This window comes from Thamnophis sirtalis, unplaced genomic scaffold, assembly GCF_051295495.1.
Source record: "Thamnophis sirtalis isolate CommonGarterSnake01/CBP01778 unplaced genomic scaffold, rThaSir2_p1.2 scaffold_6, whole genome shotgun sequence".
In the NCBI taxonomy this organism is placed as follows: Eukaryota; Metazoa; Chordata; class Lepidosauria; order Squamata; family Natricidae; genus Thamnophis; species Thamnophis sirtalis.
The window spans coordinates 7,298,402-7,325,024 of record NW_028261386.1 but is presented as its reverse complement, the minus strand read 5'-3'; the positions used below and the strand labels follow the sequence as shown (position 1 = coordinate 7,325,024).

The 26,623-nt window shown below is 43.3% G+C and overlaps 1 protein-coding gene across 1 annotated transcript in view; it reads left to right on the top strand.

The window, feature by feature from the left end:
* Window positions 1-822: 822 nt before the first annotated feature.
* Window positions 823-26,623, top strand: part of NOS2 (nitric oxide synthase 2) — a 43,445-nt gene continuing 17,644 nt past the window's right edge. The window contains exons 1-18 of the mRNA XM_087719068.1: window positions 823-941; window positions 5,585-5,660; window positions 6,651-6,764; window positions 8,695-8,843; window positions 12,557-12,719; window positions 13,887-13,978; window positions 14,461-14,602; window positions 16,571-16,710; window positions 17,231-17,405; window positions 18,061-18,162; window positions 19,366-19,560; window positions 21,179-21,261; window positions 21,343-21,487; window positions 22,149-22,253; window positions 22,342-22,391; window positions 23,693-23,867; window positions 25,809-25,941; window positions 26,513-26,591. Coding sequence (XP_087575194.1) covers window positions 823-941; window positions 5,585-5,660; window positions 6,651-6,764; window positions 8,695-8,843; window positions 12,557-12,719; window positions 13,887-13,978; window positions 14,461-14,602; window positions 16,571-16,710; window positions 17,231-17,405; window positions 18,061-18,162; window positions 19,366-19,560; window positions 21,179-21,261; window positions 21,343-21,487; window positions 22,149-22,253; window positions 22,342-22,391; window positions 23,693-23,867; window positions 25,809-25,941; window positions 26,513-26,591 — 2,237 coding nt within the window. The remainder of the gene's footprint in view (window positions 942-5,584; window positions 5,661-6,650; window positions 6,765-8,694; window positions 8,844-12,556; window positions 12,720-13,886; window positions 13,979-14,460; window positions 14,603-16,570; window positions 16,711-17,230; window positions 17,406-18,060; window positions 18,163-19,365; window positions 19,561-21,178; window positions 21,262-21,342; window positions 21,488-22,148; window positions 22,254-22,341; window positions 22,392-23,692; window positions 23,868-25,808; window positions 25,942-26,512; window positions 26,592-26,623) is intronic.

The window sequence follows — 26,623 nt, the reverse complement described above, 5'->3', positions numbered from 1 at the left end:
CTTAATGGGACCTGATTGTGAAAAACATCGGAAGAGGTTCTTGGATACGTTAAGCACTGTGTAGAATCTTTATTTAACCCCGTTTCCTTCCTGGGAATCAGCACCAAAGACTCTGGTGTCAAAATAGCCTTGGAGAAGAGCAAGAGGGCTTGCTTATGGGATATATCTGTTTTCTACATACAGGTGTCCTCAACCTATGACCAATTGTTGAGCGACCAAAGTTATGATTTACCTGAAAAAAAGGCAGTTACAGTCTGGAAGTTCCCATAGTGGTTGTGAGTCTTCCCTGAAGTCACGTGATCACACAATTGGGCACTTAGCAACATGGCTGCATTTGTGGTTCCTGCGGTCATGTGATCACGTATGATGGCGGCTTTGCCAAATACTAGAAACCATGAATAGAGAACCATGGGTTTGCTTAATGACTATGCCACTCATTTAATGACAGCAGCATTCATTTTTATGACTGTGGCATTTGCTTAACAAGCTGGTTGTGTCATGGTCATAAGTTGAGGACTGCCTGTATTAATCTGAAAAATGTGGAAGCATTATATGGTTATTTTGAAGCAACTGCCAAGGGACTTGTATACAGTCTGGGGTGGAATGTAATCGCACAATGGAAGCCTTGCTCTCCGTTTATGTGAAGGCGGCCATCTTGACTTTTTGGCCCCACCCAAACGCTCCTGGCCTTCCCTTGCTGTTAAAACAAAAAGAATCTTCTTTCTCCCTTCATGCCTCCCATTTATTTCCTTTGCAGACATGGAATTTTTGATCTTGCTTGGCTAAGATCTGAACGGCACCCAAACCGCCTTGGTCTAGATTATGCAGAGAATGAAGTATCCGTGGGCATTGCTTTGTGTGCCACCATCCAGTCACTCCGAGTTGTGGGAAGAGATGGATCTCAACAATAATCTGGAAAAAGCAACCGAGAATGTCCACAGGTATGGCTGCTTCCCATTTCTCCTGGGCTCAAATCTGGGCATTTCAGGAGACAAGACATTCTATCGGCACCTCTGGTCCACAGTCTGAGAGTTGGGGAGGAAATCTATTTGTGTGGGGATGGCATCTTAAGTCTAGGAAAATCTCAGCCATGGTATTGATGGTGAGCCCTGGGTCCATTCCTGTTTCTTAGTACAGCCTACCTCACAGGACCGTCATCCGAACAGAACAGCAAAAGGAAAGCTCAGCTGGGAACGCCTTAAAGGAAAAGTGGGAAAGCATGATAAGTTGTTTTTTAAAAAAACAAAAAAACAAAAACCCTTTTCCCTTGCCCAGCATGGAAACGAAAAGGAAGGGAGACAAGTTCAAAAATCTTTATTATTACATTCTACAGGAAAGCAATGAAATTTACAACTATTTTCTTAACAAGGGCGCATCTGGAATTCTTTGAAGTACCCACCCAGTTAATTCCCCAAAGCCATCCATTCTGTGAATTGCTTTCCCTGTCTTTGTTTTGTTCCTATAACCAACTTGTTCCCCATTGATCCCTGAAGCAGCTTGACGTGATTCTTTGCTCAGCTCAATGGGTGGTACCCTGGCTTGGCACTCCCTCTACCAGTGGTGGGTTTCAAAAAAATTTCGAACCTACTCTGTGGGTGTGGCCTCCTTTGTGGGAGTGGCTTGCTGGGCATGTGACCTGGTGGGAGTGGCTTGCCGGCCATGTGTTCTCTCTCTCTCCTTCTGTCTCTCTGTCTCTCTCTCCTTCCTTTTGTCTCTCTGTCCCTTTTTCTTTTTTTTCTTTCATCTCTCTCTCACTTTTTCTTTATTTTTTTTCTTTTTTATTTCTTTCTTTCTTCCTTTCTTTCTCTTTCTCTCTCTGTGTGAGTCTGTCTGTCTGTCTGTGTGTGTGTGTGTGTGTGTGTGTGTGTGGTGGGTTTCAAAAATTTGACGAACCGGTTCTACCGAACTGGTGCGAAGTGGTAGGAACCCACCTCTGCCCTCTACCCACCACCAGTACCCCAGGAAGCCTCTTAGATTTATCAAAGCAATGGGACCATCACTAGGTCTTTCACACCTGCTTCTCCCCTCTCTGTCTCTCTTTGTGTGTGTGTGTGTGTGTGTGTGTGTGTCTCTCTCTCTGTCTCTCCCCCCACCCCTCAGTGTTCAAGCAGTTGTCCTGTTGGCTTAATTTTCTCTGGGGTGAGACCTTAGTTTTTCTTTCTGCTGGAACGATATTACAGAAAAATATTTTCATCCCATCACCTTTATTTACAAGCAGTTCTTGACTTACCACCGTGTGTTTAGTAACCGTTTTAAGTTACAATGGCACTGAAAAAAGTGATTTACGATGGGTCCTTGCACTTATGACTGTGGCAGCATCCCCATAGCCGTATCATTAAAATTAGGGCATTTAGCAACTGGTTGCAGAGTCTCAGAATCATAGCAATAGCAATAGCAGTTAGACTTATATACCGCTTCATAGGGCTTTCAGCCCTCTCTAAGCGGTTTACAGAGTCAGCATATTGCCCCCAACAATCCAGGTCCTCATTTTACCCACCTCGGAAGGATGGAAGGCTGAGTCAACCCTGAGCCGGTGAGATTTGAACAGCCGAACTGCAGAACTGTAGTCAGCTGAAGTAGCCTGCAGTGCTGCATTTAACCTTCTCAGCCCAACTTCCAATAAGAAAGGTTAGTAAGGGAAGCTGGATTCACTTTACAATAGGGTGATTCACTTAACAATTATTGTGATTTGCTTAACAACCTTGGCAAAAAAGGTTATAAAATCAAGTACAACTCACTTAACAACCACCTTGTTTTACAATGGAAATTCTGGTCCCAATTGTGGTCTTAAATGGAGGACTGCCTGTACTAATAAACCATCATAGAACTTCTCAGTTTTGCTGCATTATTTAAGGGCATCCATGGAAGGGAGTAGGTCAAAAAAGACAAGATGGTGGCTACAATCACACAGTCAAAGTGTCACTCTTTTTTGGCAAGTGTGGCATATGAAGAAAAGGCAGGCATTGAACCCACAGCCACAGTCCCTATCTTGACAGTTTTAACTCCTCTATGGTAGATTCTCCTGACAACGGGCATTTATTATCTAATGTGATTTAAGTGATTGCATTACCTTTGAGTAGTGCTTCATGAATGGTCCTTCTTCTCCATAATTCGGATTTAACCCAAAACTGAATGAAAGTTTTTAAATTATTCCCTGGATATTTAGGAATGATTCAATTATATTAATTGAAGTGTAGTTTAATTAAGTGGTAATCACCAGGTTGATACAATACTAACCTTTTTTCTTACTCATATGTTGTAAATATCACTGCGCAGACAGTGAAAATACCTTTCTGGATTCCTGGGATATTTTATTTTATTTTATTATTTAATTTAATTCATCAAATATGAATTAGATAACACATATAAGTATAAACATGATTATGAATACATGAAATGAATACGAATGCAAGGAAAAATTAGGACAGGGACAGTGGGCACACTGGTGCGCTTATGCACGCCCCTTAAAGACCTCTTAGGAATGGGGTGAGGTCAATAGTAGACAGTCTAAGGTTAAAGTTTTGGGGGTTTGGGGAAGAAACCACAGTATCAGGTAGTCCATTCCAGGCATTGATAATTCTGTTACTGAAGTTCGTATTTTCTGCAATCAAGTTTGGAGCGGTTTACCATAAGTTTGTATCTATTGTGAGCTGGTGTGTTGTTGTGGTTGAAGCTGAAGTATTCATTGACAGGTAGGACATTGTAGCAGATAATTTTATATACTACACTTAGGTCAGATCGAAGATGGCGAAATTCTAAGTTGTCTAAGCCCAAAATTTCTAGTCTGCTGGCCAGTGGTGGGTTTCAAAAAAGTTTGGAACCTCTCCTGTAGGTGTGGCCTGCTTTCCAGGTCCACTGGTGGAACCTCTTCTAACCGGTTCGGTAGATTTGATGAACCGGTTCTACCAAATAGGTGCGAACTGGTAGGAACCCACCTCTGCTGCTGGCATAAAGTATTCTGTTGTGAGCAGAGGAGTGATATCATCCTATCTTATTCACACATTGACATTACAGCTGTTTATTTATAGTTGCTCATCAATGTTTTTTTCCTGCTCTGGAAAATCCACTTTTTAATACATTAAGCAGTGATACCAAATATAATTTCTAATTTTAAAAAAATCCTCAACTATGATGTTTGTTTTCAGGTGGCGTTCCTCCCACATGTTTTTTTCAGTAGCCATTTGCTTTTTCAACTTTAAGAAAGTATAAAAATAAATCTGGGGACTTATGACTTCAGATCTCCATCTTAGCCAGAAAATTATCTCGGTATCCTTGGATCAGTCTCTTTCAGCCTGCTTTATCGCTTAACTTTCTAGCAAGAATGGCAACAGTGGAGAACACATATGCTACCTTAAGAAAATATGATACAAATGAAAAGGATATAGCATATAATTCACCAATTGGTTTTTATGGAAACACCCCCTGCTTCCCTGGGTAATTTATTATACATTATCTACATCTGTTTGGATATTTGGGATGCCATAGAAGGATGGCTTCCAAAGAAGATAACATTACTAGTTGATATCCCTCTTTAAAAAAAAAAAAAAAAAAAAAGTTCCATCCAGGTCAGCGCAATCATAAATGTCATCCTTGACTTACGCCCATATCTGGGACTTGAACTTCTGTTTCTTAGTGAGGTGGTTGTTAAGTGAGACACGCCCAATTTTATGATCTCTTTTTGCCGCAGTTGTTAAGTAAATCTGGCATCATCTATTGACTTTGCTTGTTGGACGATGACTGGGAAGGATATAAATAGTGATCACGTGACCCAGGACTCTGCAACTCTCCTAAATACACACCAGTTGTCACTTGTCAGCATCTTGATCACATAACTGTGGCGATGCTACAACAGTCATAAACTGCCATAACTATGAATGAAGTCAAGGATACCTGTATAGCCATTCTTCTCTAATAGGGTCATCATAAAGGACAGGAGAAACCGACCAGTTTTTGGATGTCTTAAGGCATGATGGCTCAGTGGTTAAAGACACACCTTGTCGGTTGGAAAGTCAAGAGCCCGGGTTCGAGACCTGAGTGTTGCGCAAGAGCTCCCGTTCTTGCCCCAGCTCCTGCCCACCTAGCAGTTCGAAAGTATGCAAATGCAAGTAGATTAATAGGTACCACTTTGGTGGGAAGGTAACAGCATTCGGTGCACCTTTAGTGTAGGAGTCGTGGGTAGCACAGTGGTTAGAATGCAGTATTGCAGGCTAACTTTGCCCACAGCCAGGAGTTTGATCCTGACCGGCTCAAGGTTGACTCATCCTTTCATCCTTCTGAGGTCAGTAAAATGAGGACCCAAATTGTTGGAGGCAACATGCTGATTTTGCAAACCTCTTAGAGAGGGCTATATGAAGCATTATATGTCTATAGCTATGCAGGCCACCTGACCATGGAAAATGTCTTAGGACAACACTGGCTCCCTCAGCCAAGAAACGCAGATGAGCACCACATCCTAAAGTCGGGCACAACAGGACAGAGAAGCCTTTACCTTCACCTTTTCTGTGGAAGCATGTGATCATATCCACTTATTTAGCATAGACTGAATGCTTTACCATCATGAATTGTTATTTCTCCTTTCTTCTAGTGTGGCAAAGCAGGAAAATGTTAAGAGCCTGAGCAGGAAACCCAATGGCATCACATTGCTTGGGAAGGCAAAAGAGGTGAGTTTGGGGCTCCCTCGATCCAAAGTTAAGACTATGAAATACAGGGGATAAGCAAAGGGTGGGGATTAGATGACCTTCCATGGAGCCAGGGATGATTTTGTTTATTTAATTATTCCTTTATTATTACATTTATTTGCCACTCATCTTGTGGTTCGAGGTAACTCTGAGCGATGTAGGATGGTCAGCTTCATCTGAAGAGAAGCATAATCCAGTAGCTAGATTACGATGTAATTGGTTTGGCCTTTAGCACGTTTTATTATGAAACTAGCTTGAGTTATAATGACGAGTGAAGTGACGACTGTAAAATGACAATTGTGAGAGTGTGCCCAAACCTGCATCCACAGAAATGAAGACAGTTACAAATCTAGTTGCTAAATCTGGTTAGTTTTTATTGTTTCCTGTGTAGCATCAACTCCAATTCACTTGGTAGTTTGTGTTCAGAATAGCAATAGCAATAGCAATAGCAGTGGACTTATATACCGCTTCATAGGCCTTTCAGGCCTCTCTAAGCGGTTTACAGAGAGTCAGCATATTGCCCCCAACAATCTGGGTCCTCATTTTACCCACCTCGGAAGGATGGAAGGCTGAGTCAACCCTGAGCCGGTGAGATTTGAACCGCTGACCTGCTGATCTAGCAGTAGCCTGCAGTGCTGCATTTTAACCACTGCGCCACCTTGGCTCTAGAATATTATGCAAAGGCAGACAATGTAGTACAGGGCAGATGGACGGACGAACAGACAAACAGACCCAGAGGTGGGTTGCTGTCAGTTCAGCACGGATTGGCCAAACTGGTGGTAGTGGTGGCGGGAGGCTCCGTCCACCTGCCCGACACTTCTGTGCATGTGCAGAAGCGGCGAGCGCGCCTAAACCAGTAGTAAAAAGATTAGCAACCCACCTCTGAATAGACCTGATTTTTAGAGAAAGACTGCAATCAAATCCAAATTAAATTTAATCAAATGCATTGTTTGGGGTTTTTTTTCTGCTCAGAAACTTCTCCAGAATAATACCATACAAACATCTAGATGCCCAAGGCATTTAAAAATTAAAAATTGGGAGACGGGAACAATCCTTCAAGATGCATTGCACCATGAGGCCAAAGAGGTAAGAGAAATGCTTAGATTTACAGGGTTTTTTTTCCCCTAGCTCTCTAGCATGAGAGACCGCCTCCTGCCGATTACCTCTCTCAGACCAATTAGATCGCACAGGTTAGGTCTCCTCCGGATTCCATCTGCCAGCCAATGTCGGCTGGCGACTCCCCGGGGGAGGGCCTTCTCTGTTGCAGCTCCGGCCCTCTGGAACGAGCTCCCTGTTGAGATCCGGATCCTTACTACCCTCCCGGCCTTCCGCAAAGCCACCAAGTCCTGGCTGTTTCAGCAAGCTGGGGGGAGCTGAGAAGCATCTACCTCCACGGAAATTGGGAATGTTGGTTTTGTTTTTAATATTTGTCTCGTTCCCCCCTTTCCCTTGTCTTTTGTGAGCCGCCCGGAGTCCTCCGGGAGTGGGCAGCATACAAGACAAATAAATAAAATAAATAAATAAATAAATAGCAGGCCACACAAGTGGCCATGGCAGACTCTCCTCTACTCAGAGAAGGCTGAAGAAGACTCTTTAAATAACTGAAGGATTGTTATCTGGCATTCCAAGTGGAGACCACAGCAGTTACGCTTAAAATTACAGGAAGGCGTATCCCCATCAAAATTAGGAAAAAAACTGTACTAATGAAAGAAGTTGGCAGGGAAACAATTTGCCCAGGAAGATAGTGGCCTTCCTTTCACTTTTCTTGCTTCAGCAATTTGAGCAGGCATCTCTCAAGAATCCATCTGGATTCCTGTTCAAAACACAAGTTGGATTGCTACCACTTCACTTTCACTATCTGTAGGTTCTATCTAATGATTTTTTTAAACATTTATTAATTGCAAAAAATAAAGAAAGAAGAATACACAAAATACATAAATAAATACATAAAAGAAAAAAGCTAAAAACTAAACAGAGGTATAGATTCACATACATACATACATACATACATACATACATACATACATACATACATACATACATACTGTACATACATACACAGCTGTACAGCAAACATTTCAGTGAAAGGAAACCCTCATTTGTTATAGTCATATATTAATTGATAAATTGATTGTGTGAGATCAAATTGTTTTCAACTTCTAGCAACCACATAGGTAGAGCTCCTCCAGGATTATCTATCTCTAACTTGGTCCTTCAGGTTTCCCAGTGGTTCATCCATCTTGCTGCTGGTTGTCCTCTTCTCATTCCTTCCACCAGCAATTTTGTCCTCTTCTCATTCCTTCCACCAGCAAAAAAATCAGAGCCTTTTCCTGGGAGCTGGGTTTCTATACAATGTGCTTGAAGTAGGATAATTTGAGCCTGGTCATTTGTACCTCAAGTGAAAACTCAGGATTGATTTGCTCAATGATCCATTGGTTTGTTTTCTTGGTTGGTCATATTATTCTCAGGAGTACAATCATCCATAATTAATCCATGTTGATCTGAGATCCTGAGCAAAATTTTTCCATACTGCACTTTTCGGTTCAAAAGTTTTATTTCTTTTAGAACAAACATTTCATCATTCCTCAATCAGTAAAACATCGAAGTACAATTTTTTGTATGTCAAGATAGTTCTAGTTTCTAGCCTAATGTATACCCCTCCCTCCCTCCACCCCCCCAACCCCCCTCCTCCTTCCCCCCCCCCGACTTCCCAGAACCCGTACACGGTATGGATTTTTAATAAACACAGTCTAAAATCTATTGAGAAAAAAGAAATAAAGAAATTAATGACATTCTACATTGACCTTAGCTTCTTCTTGCTGAACTAACTTTAAACAATTTAAATCATTTCTGATCTTAAGCATAGGCCATACTGCACTTTTCATCGTAAGGGCAATGTTTCATTGAAGTGGGTATTAAACCACCCCAAAGGTTAAACTCTGTACCTATGCCTATTTCTGATTCTGGAAATGTTTGCTAATCCATCCCTTTTGCCTGTACATATTTTTCCCCCCAGGTTCTTAACTGTCAGAACAAAGTTTGCCAGGGATCTCTTATGAATCCGAAAGGGTTAATCCGAGGTCCCCGAGAGGAACCGATCCCCAGAGACAAATTACTACTCCAAGCAACTGAGTTTATCCATCTTTTCTACAACACACTTCAAAAGTGAGTCAGGTTTTTCTGTTTTGTTTTGCTTATTTTGAGCTTCTATCCTGTGAGTCACTTCCTTTCGGCAATTTTGGAAGACCTTTTTAAAGACTCAGGCTGTGATTGGCATAATAGTGTTGCTCTAATTATAGAGCAATAAACCGTCTTTGTGTTGCCTTAAGTTGTAAGTGAAACAAAAAGGAAAGAGCAGGTTATCAGGGAAGGCATCTCTCCGAACGGAGAAAAGAACTGAAGTAAAATTAGAGAACATTTACATTTGAACTCTGCTTCCACACATCCAAGCCAGAGCTGGGATTCAGCAGGTTCTGACCAGTTCCGGAGAACCAGTAGTGGAAATTTTGAGAAGTTCGGAGAACTGGCAAATACTCCCATCTATTCTCTGCCTCCCAAGTCCCAGCTGATCAGGAGGAAATGGGGATTTTGCAGTAACCTTCCCCTGGAATGGGGAGAGAATGGAGATTTTACAGTATCCTTCCCCTGCCATGCCCACCAAGCCACAGCCAGCCAGCCATGTCACGCTTACCAAGCCATGCCCACAGAACCGGTAGTTTAAAAAAAAAATTGAATCTCACCACTGATCCAAGCTGCTTTACATACAATTCTGCAACCAACATCAAAAACATTTTGGGGGGGGTTATGTGAGAGAGGGACTAATGGTAGTCTTGATGTTCTGACATTTTTTGTCTAGATAATGCAAATTATGTAATGATGCAGTGATGCACACGGCATTCTTATATCAGACATTTGTGGCAGGTGCAGAGACCCACATCTGCATTCTCAGCACTTAGAACCGAGGTGGCGCAGTGGTTAGGGTGCAGTACTGCAGGCCACTTCAGCTGACTGTTATCTGCAGTTCGGTGGTTCAAATCTCACCGGCTCAAGGTTGACTCACCTTCCATCCTTCCGAGGTGGGTGAAATGAGGACCCAGACTGTGGGGGCGATATGCTGATTCTGTAAACCGCTTAGAGAGGGCTGAAAGCCCTATGAAGTGGTATATAAGTCTAACTGCTATTGCTATTGCTACTTGCATCCTTGGCAAGTCAGATAAAGGGACAACTTCATAGATAGGTAGCTCTACAACCTGCTCTCCTTAAGCCCTTCTTTCGTGCAGAGGCAGTCTGGAACAGTCTCACTTTGAAAGGAAGAAACCTGTCATGTTCAGAAAGCTTTGCCTCTCGGGGCTAGAGATGAAGGGTGAAGAACACACAAAAAACGATTGCCTTGGGAGGCCTGACCTTATTATCTCCAAATAGCTCCTGACAAGAGATTAGAAATATAATTCCTGAAAAACCACAATTTCTGTACTCTAGGAGAAATCAGAAGAGGGGGAGAGAGATGAAGATAAGCTAATAGGATTTGGCAGGACAGATGGAGGCCTCGGCAGGCCATTTTTGGCCTGCAGGACTGAAATTTGTTTGGGTAATTATTCATTTAGAATCTAAGCCGTGCACTGCTGGATCAGACTCCTGGGCCCATTTCATTCAGCAGTCTGTTGTCACAGTGGGCAACCAACTGGCCAAGGAAACCCATCATCTCCCAGCAGATGGCCTCCTGAGATAGTCTCATGACTATCAAGGCTAAGAACCAATAGCAATAGCAATAGCAGTTAGACTTATATACCGCTTCATAGGGCTTTCAGCCCTCTCTAAGCGGTTTACAGAGTCAGCATATTGCCCCCAACAACAATCCGGGTCCTCATTTTACCCACCTCGGAAGGATGGAAGGCTGAGTCAACCCTGAGCCGGTGAGATTTGAACAGCCGAACTGCAGAACTGCAGTCAGCTGAAGTAGCCTGCAGTGCTGCATTTAACCACTGCGCCACCTCGGCTCCAATGGCTGCTTTCTTTACTGTATATTGCACTGTGTGCAATATAACAAAAGTCTGTATTATTTAGTATCTTGCAAAATCTAGGAAGAGCTTCCACTTGAGACCATACTGTAGAGCGCTAACAATTTTCATGCCGGCTGCATTCATATATCCAGCTTGCTTAACTTTGGCTTAGTTCTGTGTGTGAACATTGCCATCTTGGTTCGTTCTATATACCACGGCAGGGGTGGGTTCCTGCCAGTTCTAACCTCTTCTATAGAAGAGGTTCCACAAATCTACAGTGCCGTTTAGAACCGGTTTCAGCTCCCTCCCCCCACCCTCTGCACATCATCAAGATAAAGAACGAGAGGAGGAATTCTGGGAGTTGAAGTCCACAAGTCTTAAAGCTGTCAAGTTTGAACACCCCTGGGGTTTTTCTTTTCTAAAGGGTTAGGGGTGCAAGGGTCTTGTAACTTGACAGATTTAAGACTTGCGTGCTTCAAATGCCAGAGTTTCTGAGCCAACATTTTGGTTGCTAAGCAAAAGCGTTGTTAAGTGAGTTTCACCACATTTTACAAGTTGGCCATGCCCACCCAGTCACATGACTGCTAAGCCACTCCCACACAGTCACATGGCCAGCAAGCCACTCCCACAAAGCAGGCCACACCTACAGAAGAGGTTCTAAAAAAAATTGAAACCCACCACTGTACCACGGTAAATGAAAGCAATGCCTTTACAGGTTTTATGTATCTGCTAAGATGAGATTCATCTTTCTTCAGTGTTTGTTGACTTCGGTCACTTAAAGTTATGTGGACCAACTCCCAGAATCCCCCAGCAAGGTAGCCTGGGTTAAAGTATATGAGGTTGGAAAACTAATCAAGGCATTTTTGTGCCTGTTTATGACTGGCAAAAGAATTTATATTGTTTTTATTAGTAGTATAATTTTTTTCCTAGTATAATTTGATTGCTTATTAGTAACCTATGACTATCACTAAGTGTTCTATCTTATGATTCTTGATGAGTGTATTCTATTTTATTTTTCTTTATGTACACTGAGATCATATGCACCAAAGACAAATTCCTTGTGTGTCCAATCACACTTGGCCAATAAAGAATCCAATTCTATTCTAAAAGAATATTTAACCATGGAACTGGGGAAGAAAAATGGAGTTGAAGTTTCCTAAATATGCCTGTGCTTTTTTATGCGCTGAGGGCAATGGTGGAACAATGATATAAACCAGGCAGGATTACTTGTTATTAGTGGTTCTCTCCTTGCATTGAGTATGTGACATCCAGTTGTTTTTGAGTCCTAACAATTACATAGATAAATTCCCCTTTCCAATCCTGGTTTGATGGGCTATGGCTTAGGCACAGAATATGAAGGCAACTTCTTTACTATTTATTCTTATTAGTAAACCATGGTTTATGGCTTTGCAGTTTGATAAACTACTGTGCCGATTATAGCTGATTAAACAAACCATGGAGTATTAAATGGTGGAAGCAAGTCATTAGGTGAAGGATTCTTTCTACTATCTTGAAAGCTGTATTTTTAATCTTTGGAGCCAGGGTTTTCAGACTACTTCTAATCTTACAAGCAAACAACGATATTATTGGCGCTGCAAGATAAAAGAAATCTTATTATTATGACTCCTGCAGCAATGTGTCAAGGTAATGAGGAATTTTTACAGGCTCTCTTCTCCTCCTAGGAGCACCATCAATTCATGATCACTCGACAGCCATAGGAAAGAATGATGGTTTTCAACATTCACTTGTTTCTTCTGTGCATCTCTTTGAGGGGGAAATCCCTGCATCATTTTGGAAATCTCTCTGAATTGTGTTACTTACCATTATTGCTTACTGTCCTGTTCCCCACTGTTGCCATTTCCTTTATTTCCTTTCCAGGGCAGAAACGGAAGAGCACACAACACGGCTGGAAGCAGTGGCTCAAGAGATAGAGAGAACAGGAACTTATCAACTCACCAAAGAAGAACTTATCTTTGCCACAAAACAAGCCTGGAGAAATGCTCCTCGGTGCATCGGGAGAATCCAGTGGTCCAATTTACAGGTGATCTGTTTGCTTTGGCTCTTCCAGACTTACCAGATTCTACTGAAAATGCCAAGGGTTCGGCTCATCCTATTCCATAGTGATACCTCCACAAAAGCGATAAGACAAAGAATGGAACTCTGGCCCAGCATTCTAGGACCCCTGCTGCCCCCGCACCAGGGATGGGTTCCTGCCAGATCTAACCTCTTCTATAGAAGAGGTTCCACAAATCTACTGTGCCATTTAGAACCGGTTCCAGCTCCCCCCCCGCCCATCCGCAGATCATCAAGATGAAAAGCGAGAGGAGGAATTCTGGGAATTGAAGTGTGCAAGTCTTAAAGCTATCAAGTTTGAACACCCCTGGGGTTTTTTTTTTCTAAAGGGTTAGGGGTACAAGGGTCTTGTAACTTGACAACCTTAAGACTTGCACACTTCAATGCCAGAGTTCCTGAGCCAACATGACTGGAGGAGGAATTCTGGGAGTTGAAGTCCACAAGTCTTAAAGCTGTCAACTTTGAACACCCTGGCCCTGGGGTTTTTTTTTCTAAAGGGTTAGGGGTGCAAGGGTCTTGTAACTTGACAGATTTAAGACTTGCGTGCTTCAAATGCCAGAGTTTCTGAGCTAACATTTTGGTTGCTAAGCAAGAGCGTTGTTAAGTGAGTTTCACCACATTTTGTAAGTTGACCACACCCACCACAGTCACATGACTGCCAAGCCACTCCCACTCAGTAACATGGCTGACAAGCCACTCCCACCCGGTCACATAGCCGGCAAGCCACACCTACAGAAGAGGTTTTAAAATTTTTGAAACCCACCACTGCCCCGCGCATGCGCATGCTCCCGCCCCCATGGCCCGTTTTGAAGCCTCCTAAAACCAAAACCAAAACTGGGGCGGTTGGGGGGGGCACACCGCACACCCCATGCTCCCTGGGCATGTGCATGCGACCCAAAGATGATGGATCTTCTCTTCATCGAAGTTGGAGCTATGTGATCTATAAGTGTCCTTTCTGTGAGGTTATTATCTACAAAACATGCTAAACTAACTAGTTTCTAAGATTCAAGTACGGGTTACCTAAGAGTTATTTAAGATTGCAAAAGTTATATTTCTGGGATTGGATTTGAAAGCAACCTTGGAAGCATGTAGTACTAATATTTTATTTTCTCATTTGCCGATTAATGTCTTTTAGGTGTTCGATGCTCGCAGTTGCACTAATGCTAAAGAAATGTTTGAACATCTTTGTCGCCATTTGGAGTATGCTACGAATGGAGGGAACATAAGGTATGAGCCATTATGTGTGTGTTTCTGTGTGTGTGTGTGTGTGTATGTATTGCATTTGTGCTGATAAATAAATAAAGGGGGACAAGTATAGATCTATTTCAAGCTATTTAGTTCTCATCAGCTAGCCATACCCTTACTGGGAATCAAACCTGGGCTGTATTACATATCAGGCAGTTATATTAGCCACTAAGCCACTGGCTCTCTTCCTTTATCAGCTAGGCCAGGGAAATAGGTATGTACAAATGTAACAAAGGCAACAGTAAAAATAATGGCTTTCTGTCGTGATGGTCTCTTGTGATGAGCCGATAGACAGAGAAAGGAAGCAGTATGCTTCCTCCCATATTTGGGCATACCAGGGGTTGTGACACTACATACATACATACATACATACATACATACATACATACATACATACATACATTTCATCTGGATCTATAGAGTCACTGAGTAAGCTGTCATTCCCTCCCACTCTCTTGAAACAGGTCCACCATCACGGTCTTCCCCCACAGGACTGATGGAAAGCACGATTTCCGAATATGGAACAATCAACTCATCCAGTATGCTGGCTACCAGATGCCAGATGGATCCATTGTGGGAGATCCAGCCAATGTGGAGTTTACACAAGTATGTACAAAATAAATATTGAGAGTAGTGCATTTTATTACTATTATTAATTTATTAAATTTATATATTATTGATTGATTGATTTGTTTCCTGCCTTTATTATTTTTATAACTAACTCAAGGTGTTGAACATGCCCAACACAATTTTCTCCTCCTATTCCTCCCCCACAATAACAACGCTAAGGGGTGGGTTGGGCTGAGAGAAAGTGACTGGCCTGAGGTGGCGCAGTGGTTAAATGCAGCACTGCAGGCTACTTCAGCTGACTGCAGTTCTGCAGTTCGGCTGTTCAAATCTCACCGGCTCAGGGTTGACTCAGCCTTCCATCCTTCCGAGGTGGGAAAAATGAGGACCTGGATTGTTGTTGGGGGCAATATGCTGACTGTAAACCGCTTAGAGAGGGCTGAAAGCCCTATGAAGCGGTATATAAGTCTAACTGCTATTGCTATTGCTATTGCTAAAATAACCCAACTAGCTTTTCTGCTAAGATGGGAGTTTGAAGTCACGATCTCCTGCTTTCTACTCTGATGCTGTAACAACTAGACCAAACTGGCTCTATGCCTTCCATCTCCCTGGCAGCTTACAACACCATAAAAGCGCAATATAAAACAATGAGAGCATTAAAACATGAAAAACATTCACTGTTAAGGCATTAAATGTTAACAAGAGATTAAATAAAAGGGATGAATAAATGACTGGGATGGAGGTAGGATCTTCTCCTAATCTACTAACCACCTCCAAAGTGGAACATCCCCATCGAGACCCCAGGGCAGTTGGCAGAACCAGGTTTTGAGGTTCCTTCGGAAGAGCAAGATGGTAGGGGCTGATCTTACCTTAAAGGGCATGATCAGAGATGGTATTCAGCCGGTTCTCTCCGGTTCAGGCGAACCGGTAGCGGCTCCGCCTACCTGCCCTGACGTAATGTGCAAGCACTAGCATGCGCAGAATGCAGTGCATATGCGCAGATGAGGTGCATGTTTGCAAACCGGTAGGGAAGGTAAGTGAATCTCACCCCTGGGCATGATGTCCCAAAGGGCAGGAGCCACAGCCAAAAAGGCTCTACTCCTAAACCCCACCAGCCTAAACTCCTAATATACCTCTTCTGCAATCCCATTGGGTGGGATTCTCAGTTAATGTGGATCCATGCCATAAAAGGCTTTGAAGACGATAACAACACACCTTGAATTGGACCTAAAAGGAAACCCTCAACCAGTGCAGTTCCCACAGCAGTGGTGGTGTTACCTGGGCCCGAAAAGAGCCAAGGTGGCGCAGTGGTTAAATGCAGCACTGCAAGCTACTGCTAGATCAGCAGTTCAGCAGTTCAAATCCCACCGGCTCAGGGTTGACTCAGCCTTCCATCCTTCCGAGGTGGGTAAAATGAGGACCCAGATTGTTGGGGGCAATATGCTGACTCTCTGTAAACCGCTTAGAGAGGCCTGAAAGCCCTATGAAGCGGTATATAAGTCTACTGCTATTGCTATTGCTATTGCTGGGCCACCACAGGGATGCCTAAAGCTGTATGTGCCGCTACATTCTGCATCCCTTATAGAATGCATTGCAATCAGAGGTAGGATTCAGCCGGTTTGGACCGGTTCACGCGAACCCATACCGGAAATCGTGTGTGGGCCCGCCCCAGCTCTATGCGGTCCTATTTAGGCATGACTTTGAGGTCTGGCGCATGTGCAGAAGGTATGCACGCCAGCAAAGCGCATGCGAAGAAGGCCAGAAAGGGCGCCTGCGAAGCGTGCGAGCACTCATGGGGCAAACCAGTAGTAACAAAATGTGAAACCCGCCGCTGATTGCAATAGCCCAAACATGGGATGATCAGGGCATTCCACCTTTTACCGAAACTGCATCCAGTTCCAGAACCCATAAGTCCTGTTCTTTGGGCGTTCAAGGATTCGAATACTTTGTCTCCTCTCAAGCAAGAAAGAAAAAAGAATCACCAACTTTCTCTTTCCCTTCTCTCAGCTCTGCCTCCAGCTGGGCTGGAGAGCCAAATATGGCTGCTTTGATGTGCTTCCACTGGTCCTGCAAGCCAATGGTCAAGACCCAGAATTATTTGAATTGCCGCCAGAGCTCATCCTGGAGGTGTCGATGGAGCATCCCACGTAAGCATCTTGGCTTCAGATGACAGGAGCCCAGACGTGTTTGTGACGGGTCAGGTGGGGGCACTCTATCAAAGCAAGATTGTGTGCGGAGACCTTGGGGCAGGTCGGCTTGGCTCTTGTTTGGTTAAAGGTGTCCTTGGAGATAACAGGCAAGCAAAATTGAGCCGAAAGTAATGAAACAGCAGGAATGTTTAGTCCTGAAGCTTTCCAGCTTTTCCTCATCTTGTGTTTAATCAAAATGAGCTTTTTCTCTCACTCTCTTAATGATTCAATAGGGGAAAACTTTCAGCAGATGCTAAGACTGCTGTTACAAAACAGAGTCCAAATATAGATAGCAAGGGCCCTTGTAGTCCAAATTTCCATTTATTTGTCTTTTTCCCCATCCAGCAAAGGAACTTAATGAGAAGTGGCTGGTGAAGTGCAGTGTGAATTTTACAATGAAAGAACCAAGAGGCTATCCAGTCAAAATAATAGATAATGGATGCCTTGTTAATACAACGCCTTGTGATCCTTTCTGCAGATATGAATGGTTTAAAGACCTGGACTTGAAGTGGTATGCCGTTCCGGCTGTGTCTAATATGCTCCTTGAAGTTGGTGGGTTGGAATTTACAGCTTGTCCTTTTAATGGCTGGTACATGGGGACTGAGATTGGCGTACGGGACTTCTGCGACGTCCGGCGCTACAATATTCTTCAGGTAACCCTTTGTGAAGGTTGGTTGGGTGGTTAAAGTGTGTTTCAGGTGGCCAGAGGGATCTGCAGAGGGTGGGTGCAGACCAGTGGTGGGTTTCAAATTTTTTTAGAACCTCTTCTGTAGGTGTGGCCTGCTTTGTGGGAGTGGCTTGCCGGCCATGTGACTGGGTGGGAGTGGCTTGCCAGCCATGTGATCAGGTGAGATTGGCTTGCTGGCAATGTGACCAGGTGGGAGTGGCTTGCCGGCCATGTGACCGGGTGGATATGGCCAACTTGTAAAATGTGGTGAAACTCACTTAACAATGCTCTTGCTTAGCAACCAAAATGTTGGCTCAGAAACTCTGGCATTTGAAGCACGCAAGTCTTAAAGCTGTGAAGTTACAAGACCCTTGCACCCCTAACACTTTAGGGAAAAAAAACCAGGGGTGTTCAAACTTGACAGCTTTAAGACTTTTGGACTTCAACTCCCAGAATTCCTCCTCTCGCTCTTCATCTTGATGATGTTCGGACAGGGGGGGGAGGGAGTTGGAACCGGTTCTAAACGGCACTGTAGATTTGTGGAACCTGGTGCAGACAATAAAGGCTGTATCTGTATACCATTTTCAATGAAGCTAGAATATGACACACGGTTTGTCCCCCATTTTGTCTGCTTGATCCAGGAAGTGGGGAGAAGGATGGGCCTGGAAACAAACAAACTCTCTTCCCTGTGGAAAGACAAAGCTGTTATAGAGGTGAACGTTGCTGTGCTCCATAGTTTTCAGGTGAGTGGAAAAAGAAGAGGCAAAAGGTCGCTCTTCTCTATTTCTAGCCACTTCCTTTGCAGCGAGAAGGTCTGAAGTTCAGAACTATGTCCCCCCCTCCCCAAAGAAGAAAAGGCTTTGTTGGAAATCTTTGCAAACAACTAACCCAATCAAGAGTGGGATTCTACCTGTTCGGACTGGTTCGGGCCAACCGGTAACTCTGACAATCATCTGGGACTGAACTGGTTTGCTCCACCCACCCTTGCATTTTACTGACCTAAATATTCTCAGCTGAGTTGCGCGGCAGAACAGATTGCTGCGCCTCAGCTATTTTCCTCCCCACCAATAATGCGAAAGGTAAGTTTTCTTAAAACTATGCATGTGCGCAAAGCTCACGATCACCGAACCGGTTGTTAATCTGCTAGGATCCCACCACTGAACCCAACCATTGATTGGATTAGTTGTTTCTAAATCGTTCTGTTGCTAAGCAGCAGGAGTGTCAAACTCAAGACCCGGGGGATGGATCCGTCCCGCAGGGTGCTTAGATCTGGCCTGCGAGGCTGCCCTAGAAACAGCAAAGGACCCCCCCCCTCGAGCTCCATTTTCATTGGCAGATAGTGGCAGGAGGCCGTCGCAGCTGAAAACAGAGCTCGGGAGCCTGTTTTCACTGGCAGAGCACTCCGGCCACCGCAGATGTCCCTGACACAAGTGACATCAAGCTGGCCATGCCTACCCTGGCCACGCCCACTCCGGCCCACCCCGAGGTCAAACACAATCCTGATGCGGCCCTCAATGAAATCGACAGCTAAGCAGCATAGTTGTTAAATGGATTTTTGCCCCATTTCATGACCTATCCTGCCCCTGTGAATTGCTGCAGTGAAGTTACTGAGACAGTCGTTAAGTGAATCAGACTTCCCCATTGACCCAGCTTGTCAGAAGGTCACGAACAATAACCCCATGATCCGAGGATATTGCAACTGTTGTAAGTACATGCCAGTTGCCAAGGGTATGACAAATTTGGACCACAGGGATACTGCAATGGGTGTAAGTGTGAAAAACAGTTGTAAATTGCTTTTTTTCCAGTGCCGTAGTAAACTTCAAACGGTCACTAAACAAATGGTTGTAATTCGAGGACTGCCTATAAGGCCATGTACCCGAAAGTCTTCTTAACAAATGTGTACACTGGAGTCAAGTAAGTTTTTACATGTCTTTGACTCTTTCTAGAAACAAAGCATCACTATCATGGACCACCATTCTGCTGCCGAATCCTTCATGAAGTACATGCAGAATGAATACCGGATTCGTGGGGGGTGTCCGGCTGATTGGGTTTGGCTGGTTCCCCCCATCTCGGGTAGCATTACCCCCCTCTTCCATCAGGAGATGTTGAATTACATTATTTCACCCTTTTATTATTATCAGGTGAGCTCAGTTCAATTCAGTTGGTTGCCCGGTTCACATTAGCATCTTTCAATTCAAAATCGGCAATGTTTTTTTCCCCCCCATGAAACATTGGAAAACTGGGTTTTGTAATTGTTTTATTTTTAACTAGTGCTGATAACCCAGCGTTGCCTGAGTATTTATTTATAAGGGGGAAATGTCCGGACCAAACGTAATTTCTAATGTTGGATATTCCCCGTTACCAGAGGGAGGCCCTTGTGGAGCACTGTGAAGCTTTTACCATGGCAACTCCACTATGCTGCACAGTAGAAGCCATTTTAAGGCACAACAGGCTGTATCATAACAGAACAACCCCCCCCAGGGGTGTTAGGAGTGTCTTACCCCCACAGTATTTGTTTCCAGAAGTCATTTGTGTACCAAGTTTGGTTGAAATTGCTTGAGGCATTTCACACAGAGATGTGTGTGTGTGTGTGTGTGTGTGTGTGTGTGTGTGTGTGTGTGTGTGTGTGTATTAGATTTGTAGTTTATAAGTAACTCAAGATGACTAACTTACCTAGCATTTCTCTCTCAACAGCCCCATGAGCTAAATTGGGCTGAGAGAGAGTAACTTGCCCAAGTTACCCAGCTGACTTTCATGCCTAAAGCGGGATTAGAACTCACAGTCTCCAGGTGATTGGTTAAAGTTATCCAGCCAGCTTTCATGCCTAAGATGGAACTGGAACTCACAGTCTCCTGGTTTCTAGGCCAGAACCTTAACAACCACAAATTGGCTTCTATTATATTGGAACCGATATATTAGGGATATATAGAATGGATGGATGGATGGAGTAATTTCCCCAGGTTCTAAGCATAATTCCCATGAAAATTGAGTCCAGACTACCAGTTCACCTCTGCCACCAGCTAATTCAAACTTAGTCCATTCTTCCTTCCTTCTTTTACTCTTATCCCACATTTCATCTAGTTCTAAGCAGAAATTTAGAAAAGGTAATTTTGGGGAGCAAGGAATAGTTTAGAACATTATTAAGGGAGTAATTGTTTGTGATATATATTATAACTAGGCTTGGCAATGATAAGAGCTATGGTGACGCAGTGGTTAGAATGCAATATTGCAGGCTACTTCTGCTGACTGCCAGCTGCCTACAGTTCAGCAGTTCGATCCTGACCGGCTCAAGATTAACTCAGCCTTCCATCCTTCCGAGATGGATAAAATGAGGACCCAGATTGTAGGGGGCAATATGCTGGCTCTGTAAACCACTTAGAGAAGGCTACAAAGCACTGTATATAAGTCTAAGTGCTATTGCTATTTGTCACACAGCAGTATTCAAGTGTATCCCTATGTGAAGCTTCCTTGATTCCTAAAAGATTTCAGAATGGACCAGTGGTAGACCAGGATGCAGAGGAAGAAATACAATTCATCAATGCTCCAAGTTCAATTTAGCCAGTGCAGAAATCCAATTGTTTTCCACAACAAAGGGAATAGGGGATAGAAGCAGAATGGGGAAAGAGCCAGTGAAGGAAACATTTGGGGGAGAAGTCATAGGTCTGTGGAATCAGCGATAGCTTTATAAGCAAAATTGGGTAACTGGCTTAAATCATGGTAATCTGACATTGAAACGTCCAACTTCTCCTATCCTTCAAGGTGGATGCCTGGAAAACACACATCTGGAAAGACGAGAAACACAAGCCAAAGAAAAGGAAGATCAGATTCTGCATATGGGCCAAGTACGTTTCCAGGATAAGTTACGATACCCGTCTGAAAATCGACTCTTGGATCTGGGTCAAAGAAAACGTTTTTCTTTGCAGGGCTGTGTTGTTTGCGTCCTCGTTGATGCGAAGAGCCATGGCTGTCAGGATCAAAGCAACGGTGCTCTACGCAACAGAAACGGGGAAATCAGAGACTCTCGCTCGAAAGCTGGGGGATATGTTCAATTGTGCCTTCAGTACCAAGGTAAGATGCAGTGGTGGGATCCTGCTGGTTTAATTGCGTGCTCTGCATGTGTGCTCAGTTTTAACAAAACTTACCTCCCACGTTACTACTGGGGAGTAACACACCTGAGGCGCGGCAATCCGCTCTGCCGCTCGAATCAGCTGGGAGGATATAGGTAAGTAAAGCACAGGGGCGGGTAGGCCGGCCCACTTGATCATCGGAGCAATCCGGTTCACTCCCCAGCTGATTGTCAGAGCAATAGCAATAGCAATAGCAGTTAGACTTATATAGACTTATATACCGCTTCATAGGGCTTTCAGCCCTCTCTAAGCGGTTTACAGAGTCAGCATATTGCCCCCAACAACAATCCAGGTCCTCATTTTACCCACCTCAGAAGGATGGAAGGCTGAGTCAACCCTGAGCCGGTAAGATTTGAACAGCTGAACTGCAGAACTGCAGTCAGCTGAAGTAGCCTGCAGTGCTGCATTTAACCACTGCGCCACCTCGGCTCTTATAAACCAGAGCTACTGGTTCACCCGAACTGGTCCAGACCGGCTGTATCCCACCCCTGATAAGATGCCTGTGATGGACCGTGACCTATAAATATTGTTTTGCCTCACAATGTTTTATCCACTTCCATTTACCTTCTCCAGTTCCTGATAACATTTCTTTCTCCTTTTAGGTTACTTGTATGGTGGATTACAACCTAAGAGACCTTGAGAAGGAAACCCTACTTCTGCTGGTCACCAGCACTTTTGGAAATGGCGATGCACCAAGCAATGGCAAAGTAATACTTTTAATATCTGCTATATATGATTTTCCACAATAAATCAGACTATCCATGCAATATAACAGTATTTCTCTTTTTGTTATAGACTCTGCAGAATGCCCTCTTATCAATGAAACAACTGAGTAACAAATTCCGGTAATTTCTTCCAGAATTTTGCTTATCCTAGTAACCAATTTTTATTCTTTATTGAATCTTTTAAGTGCTCTTATTTTAAGATGAACTGCTACTCTTTTATTTCATCTACTATAATATAATCTAAATTAGTTTGCCCCAATCTGGAATTCTCTGTATAAATTGATTATAACTTCAATGGTTTCAGTGGGAATCAATGGCTCATAATTTGTTGGGAATAGGACTACATTTTAAGATTATCTGCTGGGAGATCAGTGGATTTCCTTGTACAGTTGGTTGTTCTCTATGAGAAGAGATTGCTCAATTAAATGGACCAGGGGTCCAATCTAAGCAGTACGCTGATTATGTTCTTTTTTTAAAATTAATTTTCTATTTATTACATTTCTTAGTGTTTAATAAACATCATGTTGTCTGGATATTTAAATTGCTTAACAATACAAATTCCCTTCTTACTCTCCACCCCTTTTTTCCAGCCATTGACAAAATAAGTTCCATGTTTGATAATATTCCGTGTCTTCTTTCCGTTTGATTTCCAATGTAAATCTATCCATTTCTACACAATCTAATATCTTCTCAGTGGTGGGCTGCAACTGTATTCTCAGTTCTATCAAGCAGCAGGCTTGTGAACCAGTGGTGGGTTTAAAAAATTTTTGGAACCTACTCTGTGGGTGTGGCCTCCTTTGTGGGAGTGGCTTGCCGGCCATGTGTTTTCTTTCTTTCTTTCTTTCTTTCTTTCTTTCTTTCTTTCTTTCTTTCTTTCTTTCTTTCTTTCTTTCTCTCTCTCTCTCTCTCTCCCTCCCTCCCTCTCTCTCTCTCTCTCTTTCCTTCTTTTGTCTCTCTGTCCCTTTTTTTCTTTTTTCTTTCATCTCTCTCTCAATCTTTTTCTTTCTTTTTTCTTTTTTTTCTTTATTTATTTCTTCCTTTCTTTCTCTTTTTCTCTCTCTCTCTCTCTCTGTCAGTCTGTCTGTCTCTGTGTGTGTGTGTGTGGCAGTGGTGGGTTTCAAAATTTTTTGGAACCTCTTCTGTAGGTGTGGCCTGCTTTCCAGGTCCACTGGTGGAACCTCTTCTAACCTGTTCGGTAGATTTGACAAACCGGTTCTACCGAATAGGTACGAACTGGTAGGAACCCACCTCTGTTGTGAACATTTCAATAGGTTGTTAAGAGAGGTACTTCAACAGGGACAATCTCAGAAGGAAAAATGCCTGTTTTAACATGAGGTCTCCTTCAACACACATACTTTGTTCATTTATTATTATTTTTTTTTTCAAAACCCAGCATTAAGGCAGCTTTTCTCTTGAAACAGGTATGCTGTCTTCGGCTTGGGTTCAAGCATGTATCCAGAATTTTGTGCCTTTGCCCGTCTTGTGCACCAAAAACTTGCCCAGTTGGGGGCATTTCCAGTCAGCCCAATGGGTGAAGGAGATGAACTCAACGGGCAAGAAGAAGCTTTTCGAAACTGGGCCATTCTTACATTTCAGGTAACTATAATAACCTTTACGGCCAGGGAGTTTCCGAGTTTCCAATGTCTCTGCAGCGGATACCAGAATCCAGTGATTTAGCTCAGTGTCTTTCAAACTTGGCAACTTTTAAGATGTGTGGACTTCAACTTCAAAAAAAGATGTTGAGACACTAAGAAAGAATGCAGAGAAGAACAGCAAAGATGATTAGGGGACTGGATGCCTAAAGCATGTAAAGAACAGTTGCAGGAACTAGATGTCTAGTATAATGCAAAGGACTAGGGGAGACATGATAGCAGTGTTCGAATATCTCAGGGGCTGCAACAAAGAAGAGGGAGTCAAACTATTCTCCAAGGCACCTGAGAGTAGAACAAGAAGCAATGGGTGGAAACTAATCAAGGAAGGAAGCAACTTAGAACTAAGGAGGAATTTCCTGACAGTTAGAACAATTAACCAGTGGAACAACTTGCCTCCAGAAGTTGTGAATGCTCCAACACTGGAAGTTTTAAAGAAGATGTTGGTTAACCATTTGTCTGAAGTGGTGTAGGGTTTCCTGCCTAAGCAGGGGGTCAGACTGGAAGACCTCCAAGGTCCCTCGTAACTCTGTTATTCTATTCTGTTCTATTCTATTCTCAGAATTTCACAGGCAGGATGAGGAATTCTGGGAATTGAAGCCCACACATCTAAAAGTTGCCAAATTTGAAAGACACTGCTTTAGCTGATTTCCCTGGGAGAAATGAGAGGTTTGAGGTTTGGCCCAGCCCAGAAACATTATTTATCCTGGGGGAGAGAGCCTAGAAAGAGAGAATCTAAATGAGATACATGCAGTACAGCAAAAATAAATGTATTTGACTTTTATAGGTAAGGTACCCTTAGTCTCTGTAACTAACTTACAGATAGTTCTCATTTTGCCACCACAATTGGGACTGGCAGCTCCCGTTAAGCAAGGAGATTGCTAAGTGAAACCACAACTGCACTTAGGATCTTCTTCAATTTTCCTTGGCTTTACAAACTGCAAAGTTTGTACAAAGATTGGTCTTAAAATTACTTTTTCATCAGCTTCCTAAACACAGCAGTCATTTAACAAAAATGGCTCAGTGGCTAAGACGCTGAGCTTATCGATCAGAAAGGTCGGCAGTTCTGCAGTTCGAATCCCTAGCGCTGCGTAAGGGAGTAAGCTCCCATTACTTGTCCCAGCTTCTGCCAACCTAGCAGTTTGAAAGGATATAAAATGCAAGTCGAAAAAATAGGAACCACCTTTGGTGGGAAGGTAACAGCATTCTGTGCGCCTTCGGTGTTTAGTCATGCTGTCCACATGGCCACGGAGTCATATTTGGACAGCGCTGGTTCTTCTGCTTTGAAACGGAGATGAGCACCGCCCCCCTAGAGTTGAGAACGACTAGAACGATATGTGCGGGGGAATCTTTACCTTTATCTTACTTGTATATGTTCACCAATTGCCGTTTCACTTCCTGCTTCGTCTTGTAGAAAGCCTGTGTAGAGTCTGCGTTGACACCCCAATGCCGATTAGCTAGGCTATTAACAGGCTCTTTTCTCGGCTGTTTCCCTCTCATTTCCAACAGTGTCCCCTAGTTATCCATTAAATTGTTCTAAGGCACAATGGGGCTAATCTTCTAATCCAGCTTTGCTTTCCAAAGAAGCAAATCATGTCACTTCCATGCATAATGGATGTTAATTACATTGAAAACTCTTTCCTTCTCCATGCACATATTAGTCTCCCAGAAGGGAGAAAGCTTTATTGTTTTGTGTAATCTTGGCAGTTGCCATGCTTGTGAATTGAAACCATCTTTTTAAACAAGACACTTGACTGAAATTAATTTCATTTGCCTTCAACCCCGCTAATTGGAAGGTTCAAGATGACTAACCCAAAGGCTCTCGATGATTACATTATAGAGTCCTCGATAACTTTAATCTATTCTTTTTCTGTATATATTTGAGAAGACTGCCTGTGAAATGTTTGATATCCGTGGAAAGCACAAGATCCTGTTGCCAAAAGAATATACATGTAAGGAAACCTGGAACCCCAAGGATTTTAGGATTGTATATGATTCTCGGCCATTGGAGTTAGAGAAAGGTATGTTCTCCTCTGATCCTTAATTGTCTTTATTTTTAATTGAATGATACTATCACCACTTTGATCCTTTTTAATCAGTATTTTAAGATGTATGGAGTTTATGCTGGCTGAGGAATTCTGAGAGCCCATATTTCTTAAAGCTGCCAAGGTTGGAAAACAGTGGGTTGAGATGGCCAGCCAGTTCCAGGCCCCGATGCAGTCCCACTGGAACAAGGCCCTCTGGCTCTTCACCACCAGCAGCACTTCCCTCCAGTTTTCGCCCAAAGTCCTGCACCAGGAGGGCAAAGCAGACCCCGAGTCAGAATTTCTGCCCCCCAAAAGATTCCAAAGGGGGAGACTCTCTGCAGCAACACAAATGTTCATTGCATATATCGGTCCCAGGGGGCGTAGTTTGAGGACCCCTGATTTAGTGCAATATAAAAGATGCAAATAATTGTTCTGCAGACCACCAAAATTTTCTCACGGACCACCAATGGTTGACCGCTGGTTTTGAGGTCTTATCTGGAATGGTCTAATTTTTTTTTTAACTGTGACAAAAGAGAGTTTGTTTCTTTGTTTGCTTTCTCTGTAGCACTTGGTGATATTCATGGGAAAAATGTACTTCCATTGACCCTCAAATTTCGGCAGAATCTTCAAAGTTCACAGTCCAGGTATTCTTTCCTGCTTGCCATACTCCCTGTTT